The sequence below is a fragment of the Pholis gunnellus genome (assembly GCF_910591455.1).
Source record: "Pholis gunnellus genome assembly, chromosome: 4".
Taxonomy (NCBI): domain Eukaryota; kingdom Metazoa; phylum Chordata; class Actinopteri; order Perciformes; family Pholidae; genus Pholis; species Pholis gunnellus.
Genome location: NC_136530.1, coordinates 8,974,974 through 8,985,469, shown reverse-complemented (window position 1 = coordinate 8,985,469; position 10,496 = coordinate 8,974,974). Strand labels below are relative to the sequence as shown.

At 40.4% G+C, this 10,496-nt stretch overlaps 1 protein-coding gene across 1 annotated transcript; it reads left to right on the top strand.

Moving 5' to 3' along the window:
• Nucleotides 1-997: 997 nt before the first annotated feature.
• On the top strand, nt 998-9,222 carry matk (megakaryocyte-associated tyrosine kinase; the record flags this gene model as incomplete). Its single annotated transcript, XM_079158652.1, has 13 exons — nt 998-1,039; nt 1,257-1,326; nt 1,994-2,107; nt 2,199-2,314; nt 2,668-2,887; nt 4,726-4,819; nt 4,934-4,999; nt 5,132-5,231; nt 5,446-5,530; nt 6,159-6,232; nt 6,450-6,645; nt 7,299-7,385; nt 8,995-9,222. The coding sequence occupies exons 2-13, from the start codon at nt 1,318-1,320 to the stop codon at nt 9,220-9,222; spliced, it is 1,389 nt and encodes a 462-aa protein (XP_079014778.1). The 5' UTR covers nt 998-1,039; nt 1,257-1,317.
• Between the last annotated feature and the right edge of the window lie 1,274 nt (nt 9,223-10,496).

The window sequence follows — 10,496 nt, the reverse complement described above, 5'->3', positions numbered from 1 at the left end:
AAATACGTCATTAAGGCTTTTGCAAGAAACGTACAAGAACACAGAAGTTCTGCTTTTTGTGTTATTTCTATGGAGGTCACACTGGAGAGTAAATCTGTCTGAGCAGAGAGAGAAGAAGTCTTGCACAGTCTGTAGCATGCTGAGGGAATGAAGCACTTAAGAAATGATAATGTTACTGAATGCAGCCATAATTTTATCATTTGAATAATATGCCTAGTAATCTTTTTTCTTCCAGAGTACGGTTATTAGAAGAGAGAAGCTTTATTCTGAGAAATAAGACTGAATATCTACTGTAATGATCAAGTAGTCCTTTGACTTTCTTCCTTGTGCCTGCATCATGTTGTGTATTACAGAGAAAGGGGAACATTTATGAGTTGTTTTTGTCAGGTTGATATTGTAATTATATAATTTCACAAAGATGTGGGACAGGGAAGGGACAGTTGTACAACTCTTTGGCTTAAAAGTTGATGTGAGAGAATTAATGTGCCGTTTTTAAGTTTGATTTTCATTTATCAAGAGCATCACATAAGTATCGCTTATTTTATTTCTGAAGGAAATTCTATTTTGTGTTTAAATGGAAAGTGTGAACGTTGCTGTCCTTTTATTATTTGAATGTCTTTGTAGTGTTGCCTAAAATTAAGGGGAGATATTAAAACACTTTTAAGCCATTTTGTGTCCTGTTTTTTTTGTTTAATGAATTGAACGCTTTCTACATTTGAGAGATGTATTTATTTATTTATTTTTATCAGGAGAAGGAAGAGAAGTCACCCACAGCGTCACTGGTGTCGCCTCATGAAATATAAACCACATTTTCCTAAATAAAGAGGAAGTGGTCCGACCGACTGATATCAGCGCGCGCTGCACGTCTGAGGCATCAATGAGACATGAATATCCACAGCATCGGTCCCTACTGAGACTGAATGTAGAAATGTCACAGCTGATCGAGTCGTAGAGGATTTATAAAGTCGTCTTCCGGGTCCTGTTTGCGGACCCAGCTGTGCTGAGGAGGAATGCTCAACATCTGCCCGGAGAGCCGCAGGTACTGAAACATTTATGTCGTTAAGTAACCAGACCGAACAAGCTGTCCGGGGCGTTTTAGTTTAAATGTATGCGACACGAGCAGCCTGCTACCCGCTAACATCTTCATCTCTGCTTAATGGTGTGTTTGGACCCTCGTTGTCTTGACCACAGCTACTCTGAAGATCTCTATTTATGCAACGAATTTTATTTAATTTCAATGTTTTGTTACTGTTTAGAGACCATTCTTCTCCTCGGCAGGTGTTCAACACATAATTATCCAACAATCCTGCCCTGCTGATGGCAAAGGTAAGCCTAGTGTGCTGCGTGCAACACATTATGTGATTTATCTTCACACACCATGGTGTCAGTCACCATACAAGGAGCTGAATCAAGTCCACTTTAATATCTGGTGTGATAGTCTCAACTACAGTCTGAAGTTAAGTAGTGTTCGGATAAAATGTAACGGGCTGTGAGATGATTGCGCTATTTATCAGAGTGCATATTGTGTTTTAAAGTATATTCCATGTGAATTTCTCATTGGTTAAACATGGAGCATAATCTTGAGCTACATGCGAGTACCGCATAACCACCATTACTGATTAAAGGATACATTTGGGTAAAGTTTTTTGGGTGACATATTATATTGGAGGGTTATAAATTCCTAATGGTTTCCTAAGACGACTCCTAGAAAGACTCATGTAACTAGATCAGCCTCAGGTCTTTAAGTCTTGGATTTAAATGAAATAGTTCTTTAAAGATCAATCTTGAAAATGAACAATGACTTTAATAACGGCGTGTTTCCCTATCATTAATTATACCAAATTACATAGTTATTTGAAGGAAACGTAACTATTTGGTAATAATTGTTTTGTAAAATAAATATGACACATTTGCCATGTTTAATATGTTGTTTAAAACGGCCAGCCTGTCAAGTCTAACTATTATAATTATTAATATTGCTCTGCTCTTGAAGATGAGCTGGGCTGCCGGTACACAGTGTGTGGCCAAGGGGGACCTCAGGAAACCAAAACCTGGAGATCTGGCTTACCACAAAGGAGACATCCTCACTATTGTCGATGCCAGCACGGTACTGTCGCGTTTAAAAGGGGCGTTTAAAAAATGTTGTATTCCCCCCCCCCCCCCCCCCCATTTGACACAAGACTTGTGCTCTTTTCCAGAAGAAGGGATATTACAAGGCCAGACTCAACACCACAGGAGAGGAAGGACTCATAAACTCCACCAATGTGCGTGAAAGAGAGGCTCTGCGCGTTGACCCCAGCCTCAGCCTCATGCCGTAGGTCTCCTCTTCTTCTCATTTTAGCCACGACTGTCTCACATCAGTAGGATGCAGCCATGTTTACGTGCGGTTAACACAAGCCATGTGACTGTGCCACAGAGACAACTTTAGCTGTTTGCTTGGTAAATGATGAAAACTCATCTTGTGACCAAATTGTGTGGTTTTGGACACGCTATAACAAACAAGTCTTTTTCTTCTTATTAATCACTCTAACTTCCCTTTCCTGTGTGTAAAGATGAATACACCTCCTCCTTTTTAGAAAATTATCATCTGTAAGATATGTGGAACTTATGAGACAGATGGGTTTTTTTTATTGTGTGTGTGGCCCACTGTGTCCTGTCTTTCACCAGTTGGTTTCATGGGAAGATCTCGGGTCCAGAGGCGGTGTGTAAGCTGCAGCCGGCCGAGGACGGCCTGTTCCTGGTTCGAGAGTCCATCCGCCATCCCGGAGACTACGTCCTGTGTGTCAGTGTCTCTGGAGGTGTTGTCCACTACCGGGTGATTTATCAGGACAAGCAGCTGACCATTGATAACACACAGTATTTCTACAACCTCATTGACATGATAGAGGTAAGCGGCTCCTGGTTAGATTCCTTTTAAGTTGTGTAGGAAGGACAAAAAACAACCTGAAACACACTGGTCTCATATTCAATTCTTATTCCTACCTCAAGTTTTGACCTCTTCAATCAGAATTCAGCCAGATGTTGCAGCGTAGATAATCAGTTCACCATTTCACCATTTCAGTTCAGCTATTTCTTCCATGGAAACTCCAGACCAGCAGTGGAACAAGCGACTCTACAGCTCTGTGAGGCTGATCATTCTTTACCATGTTCACCATCTTAGTTGATCATGTTAGAATGTTTAAATTTGCTAATGAGCACTAAACACAAAGCATATGTGAGGCTGATGGGAATGTCATTAGTACTGCAGTTATTTGGCCATAAATCAAACTATTAGACGAAGTCTTTACGATGGCAATAGAAGAAAAACTCATCCTAAGGTGGCCCAGAATGTGTGTAACAAACTGCATGGCGAGCTATCCAAAAGTTATCAAGACATTTCAATAAATACCATAAATATCAACCTCATGGTGGCGCAATCCTATAAATCTGGACCAAATGCTGCAGATCTGGATCCATTTCATGCCAAGATTCAGGATCATTTGGATCCCACCTCAGAGGTGGATTTGATGTAGATTGACAAAGGCTTCTCCTCTCGCAAATATTGTTACCCAGGATATTCATTACATTTAAAATGAAATGATAATCAGGTGAATGTGCCTTTCAAAATGTGAGAGTGTTTTAATTCTAGTTTATTTAGCTAGTTTTAGTGTAATTGGATAACTGTTAATCAATGCAAAAATGCTTAGGCCACACACTTCTTCCTGAAAACTGCTGTAAATACAACTGTAACAAACACAGGCAACATGTTTCCAAAGTCTAGTTTAAATTAAATATTAATATATAACTACATTATTTGTACCACAAAATCCAACATAAGACCACCAGCGTGGCTAAAAGTCCCTCTAATGTTCACACTAAGGCCACAAATGATGACAAGGGGACATAAATAGACACTTTGTCATGTTAGGTGGGTTGTGGACCACAGCACTCTGATGCCTGCTGTATTTTTGGCCAAAGTGTTTGTCCGCCTGAAAACTAATCAGCATAACTGACGCCAGAGTAAAAATAAATACTTGCATGTGTCAAAATGAAGCAGAGACAGGAAAACACATGAAGCCCTTTTAAGGTTTATCTGTATTTGGCCCGTGTCTGTGTGAGGGTGCATTGAACGCTTTGCTGCCATGAGGGTTTGAGGATAGACTCCACAGAGATGGCCAGCTCTTATCAGCGAGCCACAGATGGCTTCAGGCCTGAGTCAGACCGGCTGACTTACTCCTGCGAGGAAACAGATGAATATTTGGGCTGAATCATGTAATAAACGCTATTTGACTGCTGACGATACAAAACCAGGCTCTGATGTGTCGCTGTGTCAGAATTTACTTGTGTCATTTAATTAAGCTGCCGTCTCTCATTGCGTTGTGTTTTGTCGTTAGGAAACCTTACAATGACATTGAAGAGTATCCGTACACAAACTGTGTTTTTTTCTGATTTCTAAAGCTAAATATAGGTTACACTTTTTCTTTTGTCAAACCACAGTTCTTATCCTTTTTCAAATGGCTTCCTGAGAATTGTGAAGGTGTTATTTTATCTTAGTCAGAGTTTCTATGAGCTCATTGTTCTCTTTGGAGCTAGAGGAAATAATAATGTACTCTTCTTTCATACAACTTAAGTATGTGGCAACCTTTACACTTCAGACTGTGGAGAAGGAACATACCAGATATCATATACAATAACATCTGCTGTAAATAACTGAATATCTGTCGTTGCGTGTTTCCATTTTTGCAGTTCTACTCAAAGAACAAAGGCTCCATCGCTACAACTCTTCTGAAGCCAAAACAAAAACAAGGGACCAAGTCAGCTGAGTTGGAGCTGTCCAAAAGTAAGTCTGAGGTCAAGAAAGCTGCATCTATACAGATCAAATATAATAACGATTATAATTCTGAAGGCTTGTAAAGGTGTGAGGTTCACAGTTCATCTCTCTCTCTCTCTCCAGCTGGATGGTTGCTGGACATTACGAAGCTCAAACTGGGAGAGAACATAGGAGAAGGGGAGTTTGGTGGTGAGCTTTTATTTGATCCTCCCGTGGTCCTCCTTTTATTATCTTTGTTTCCAACACCACAACATTTACAGAAAAGAATAATTCTGTCTTACTACGGATGTACTAAACACTATGTGTGGTTCTTAAACCCAGCTGTTTATGAAGGAGACTATATGGGCCAGAGGGTGGCAGTAAAGACCATTAAATGTGATGTCACAGCGCAGGCCTTCCTGCAGGAGACCACAGTCATGACGTGAGTCTGAAGACTTCCTCAATTTTAACTGTTTCATGCTTTGACAAAACACTTTGAAGAGCTGTGAATTCAATACTAAGAAAACCAGGTTTTAGTGAGTTTGCTCAATGAATAAATTAATAATTGTATCTTATTATATAGTGATCATATCATTTTGAATCAAATGTAACTTGTCGGTATTTTTATTCCCGCTGTCTGAATTCACTCCTTACAGGAAGCTCCAGCATAAAAACCTGGTGCGGTTGTTGGGGGTCATTCTTCACAAAGGGCTTCATATTGTCACAGAGCTCATGATTAAGGTACAGTTAACACATCATTTATCAGCAGTTCTCAGTTGGAGCTGAAACACGATTGTAATAACCGGGAGCAATACAAAAATAGGCAACATAAGATTAAGCGTGTCTTGAAAACACCTTGTTATATATCACACAATGAAGCAGAAAATATAATCACATATAGTAAGTGAAAGCTTATCGACATTGGTGCCCCATATATGAACAGAAGAGTGGACTCACCAGCTGTGAATATATCTAAATTTTACTGCAAATTCAGCACCAGCAACCGTGAGCTATCCCCTGAATCTGACACAATTACAGACTGCCCTGCTGCCACTTGGAGCTGCCACTGATGCAATAGTTTTCCAATGATGCAACTTTAAGGAGTCAGGGTCTGACTTCCTTTTGTGTTCAATGACAGTAGACAAAATGCAGAAGCTCATTGTAGTTGCTTTGCCTCAAGTACAGTCATATAATGACTTTAGGTGACATTTTAAAATATTGAATATTTGCAAACCAAACGGTTAAACCCTGCTTGTTGTATTTCTGTCTGCATGTAGTATTTCTCATAATACTAACTGAGAAATATTCTAATATAACCGTATATGAGTATTTTATATGTGTTATACATGCATATGTGTTTGTGTTGCAGGGAAACCTTGTCAACTTTCTCAGGACAAGAGGACGCTCAGTTGTAAACTCAGTTCAGCTGCTCCGCTTTGCTCTGTGAGTTCAAACGTCAGCGACAAACTTAAAGATTTGAACGTTCTACACAGCAGAAATCACAGTGTGTGCAGAGTAGTACATTGTGTGACCGCTGGGTCCATAGATGCAAATACTGCTAGTAACTGTATATACTTCACACTGTTTGTGTGTGTTCAACAGTTTCATGTGCAAAATTTGAAGGACAATTGTTTGTGTGTGTTTACGTGTATGTGGTCAGTGATGTGTGTGAGGGGATGGAGTACCTGGAGGCCAAGAAGTTGGTTCACAGAGATTTGGCAGCTCGTAACGTGTTGGTCTCTGACGACAGCCTGGCCAAGGTCAGCGACTTCGGTCTGACCAAGGTGGACTCCAAGGTGTCCGATAACGTCAAACTGCCAGTCAAATGGACCGCCCCCGAAGCTCTGAAGAAAGAGGTCGGTGAGAAGAGTGTCACTTTTATTCAACCTGGGATTTGTTTTCATTTTTCATATCTGTTTCTGCCCCTCTGTGAAATCTCTGTCTCTCTGAGACCTCTTTTTGGTACTAAAATGTTTCATATATTTAAAATAATGCTGTATTATTAATAGTTAAAGTGCCACCAGCTCGCTGCCATTAACATTGATTCACCAGACTTTGTAATGCTGATAGCTTAATTTCCAGCAGACAGACAGGAGGGAACAGACTTGAGCTGGGATTGTAATACTACACAGCGGTTATGGAAGAAGTAAAAATCATAGACGCTGTGGGGAGAAGACAGGAGGGGGTCTGATTAGAAGGCTTTTACGTTCTTTTATTTCATGACGTAGATTAGTCCCAAACGGTCAATTCTATCTTAAAATTGGACTTGAAAGATTAGGGCTGATTTTAAACAGTAGATGGCGTTTTGAGCTATTTTTTAACCATGAAATGCTGATTTTTATAGATTTGGCATTGTCCAGCATTGACTTGTTTCATCACAGTGCAGTCATATCATTTAGTTTCTAATATAAGAAACACATCTATGTGTGCAGTTACTCTTTACATAAATTATAATCAGTCATAATCCATCAATGCTTTACATGTTTCTATATTTGCTCCCATGAAGCAGAAATTCTCCACAAAATCAGATGTTTGGAGCTACGGTGTTCTCCTGTGGGAGATCTTCTCTTACGGTCGTCAACCTTATCCTAAGATGGTAAGTAGCACCAGAACATGTCACTATAATACTGTGATGATATGTGATGATATGTGTGTGTGTTTATACAGTACATGGGTGGTATCATGTCACTAGACACATTACAGACATGTCAGTTACAGCTCAAACTGTGTTAAACCAATAGTTTGACATTTTGGGAAATGCACTTATACCCCTTTCATGTCCGTCCATTGAATATGAAGCTACAGCCAGACGGTTAGCTTAGCTTAGCAAAAAGACTGGAGACAAGGGGAAGCTAGCATGGCTCTGTCCAAAGACAAAACAATACAATCTGCCTAAAACTCATTAATGAACACGCCATGTCTACTTTGTTTTATCTGTAAAAAAAAAGTCGAACAATTCCTTTAAATCAATCAGACAAAATCCATCTTCTATCTGTAAAGTCATGTGACCTCTGTGGAAGATTTGTGCCCAATGCTTACAATCTATTCTTCTTCAGGTTTGATTAATGTTAGTAATATGACTTTATTTAAGTTTGAGACTTTGTCTTCATCTTTAAACAACTGCACAACTACTCTTTGTCTGACAAGTTACAGACCTCAATCTTGTCTACTCTGTATCGCTCTCCCTGCTCATGAATAAATAAAAAGCAGATTTTGAGAAATGATACCCTATAATGAATAGAAAAATGAAAAAAAATAAGACTTCAGATAGATCTTTACTCTCTGTCCTGTAACCAACAGGAAAGAGTATCAAGCTCGTAAGGTAACTCTGTGCCATATCAGGATTCGTGTCTCTAGCAAGTCGTAGGTGTGTCAGTGGCACGCTACCTGGCTTTGTGGTCAGATTCGTCTCCAGGCCGTCATCTTCTGGATCAACTTACTGTGTCTGAGCAGGAATCACCTCTTAAGGTGACTTAAGTTCATAGTAGTGCGTCAGCAAGGATAGAGGTTTACTGTACATTGAGTGGGACCATTTAAAAAAGTAATCTTGTGATTGTCAGCCTAACTAATCTACTTTATGAGCGGTTTGGGCATGGAGGAAGAGGAAGCTAAAACAGGGCAAAAACAGGAAGTAGGTTGTAGTCTCATGAGGGCTGGATCATGTCGACACTGGAACAGAGAGGCTTTGGAAAAGAAGAAACAATGCTACTTAAACACCGATCTGTTTGTCATACTAGGCGCTCTCAGGTAATCCGTGCTCAATGACTGCTGAGGCCAGCGGCTCAATGAGGACATCAGGATCAGGCAGCATTAATGGAGGGGACAGTTAGGTTGTGTCCTTTGCACCTTACGCCAGGTGGTGTCCTTTTAAATGCTCATGATTATCTCCTAATTACAGCCTGTTTGTAGATATATACACAAGTTGATTTATTTAGGTCAAGATTATGCTCCCCTTAATTAAACTCTTCAACTGGTAATTTGTTATCTGTTGGCAGAGAGACCAGGAGGAAAAGTGTGTGTGATTATTATCTGTGGTTTTAACATATATAATAAGAAAGGTATGACACAAATGTTCCATTTCACACACACACACACACAGTACCGATAAGAGCGTTTTTTTTATGTTGTATACTCAGGATTGTGAATACTTATAATACTTCACAATTGATTAATTCTTCACCTCCTTTCTTTCCCTGTTCATGTAGTCTCTGAAGGAGGTGAAGGAGAGGGTGGAGGGGGGCTATCGCATGGAGGCTCCAGAGGACTGCCCCCCCATTGTCTACTCGCTGATGAGGATTTGCTGGGAGCAGGAGCCACGACGAAGACCCGCTTTTCACAAACTGAGGGAGAAACTTGAGCGAGAGATGGGTAAACACAGCCCGGGCCCTGGGTCCGAGCGTCGGGATGGGATGAGGTCTGGTTCTGGATGCTGATCTTGGTTGTGAATCTTTGAGCTCACTATGGTGGGAATAGACTGGCGGCTGATACACAGGTAATACACACATTGTAACCCACTTCTGATGGTGTGCATCACACAAGATGGCCCGGTGGAGTTCCTCCTGGATTTCCTTTAATCTAACGGATGGGACAAGACGTTCATTATGTAACTCTGGTCATCACGTACTGCTGGTGAGAAAGGGTTTAACGGTTGGAGCCATCAATATACTAAATCCTAATGACTTTGGTGATCCCCTGACTTTTCCTTTAGCATCATCAACAGGTGGGTCAAGTCCAATACAGTCTTCGACACCCCCTTCAGATGAAAAGGAGCATTTCTGACATTTCCCAAAATACCTTTTTTTCCTTCCTTTTAGTAATACAAAATGGTTAATAATACGTTTTAAACTAGAGAACATATTGCACTGGGATCACACCAGCCGGGACGCCGAATTGGACCAGTAGGTCCTACTGCCAGCACTCTTACTCAAATCCCACCCATCTTCAAACTTGGTCTTCATTTTGATCTCAGCTTAACACCTGTAAAGTGTTGTGACTGCATTTTCTACGGTTGTGACGTTATCATAATGACAACATCTTTCCTAGCACACCTGGGAAAGTACTCAAAACTTCTGGTATTTCCTGCTACAGTAGGTGTATGCAGGACGACATTCTGCCATAATGACACACACACAGACTCACAAAGTGAAAACCGATACATCCACAGCTGATACCACTACGGCAACGTGATGTTAACCGCCCAGCTGCAACAATAACCTGATGCACAAACCGGTTAAATACGTCAAAGCAAGCAGCCACCCGTTCACCGGCCCAAGAGAGTTTGCAGCCACAACGTTGCATGCGTTGTTGTGGAGAGAAGCAGCCTTAAGGTGAACCAGCTATTCTCCTTTAAGTGACAAGATGCTCCTCTTTTAAGTTTTTAACTGAAACTGCAAAGAACTAGTATCTGTTTGTATCAGGAAAACACAATGTTGAATGTTAAAATGTCAGCAACATCATTATGTTCTATATCTTATTTGCCACAGTCAGAAAGTGAGGAACATCTGGTGAAAATAAAACATGATTTCAAAGTTATTGTTATAACTGTTAAAAGGGCATTATTAAGTACTCATATCAATACTCTGTATTGCCAATTAATCAAATGTAACTATTTGTACTTGGTCTGAAAAAAGTGGTATCAGTGTATCCCTTGTGAAAACAATACCAGCCACACACCGTCGCAACACCAAATTAGACCAGGGGCGTAAAG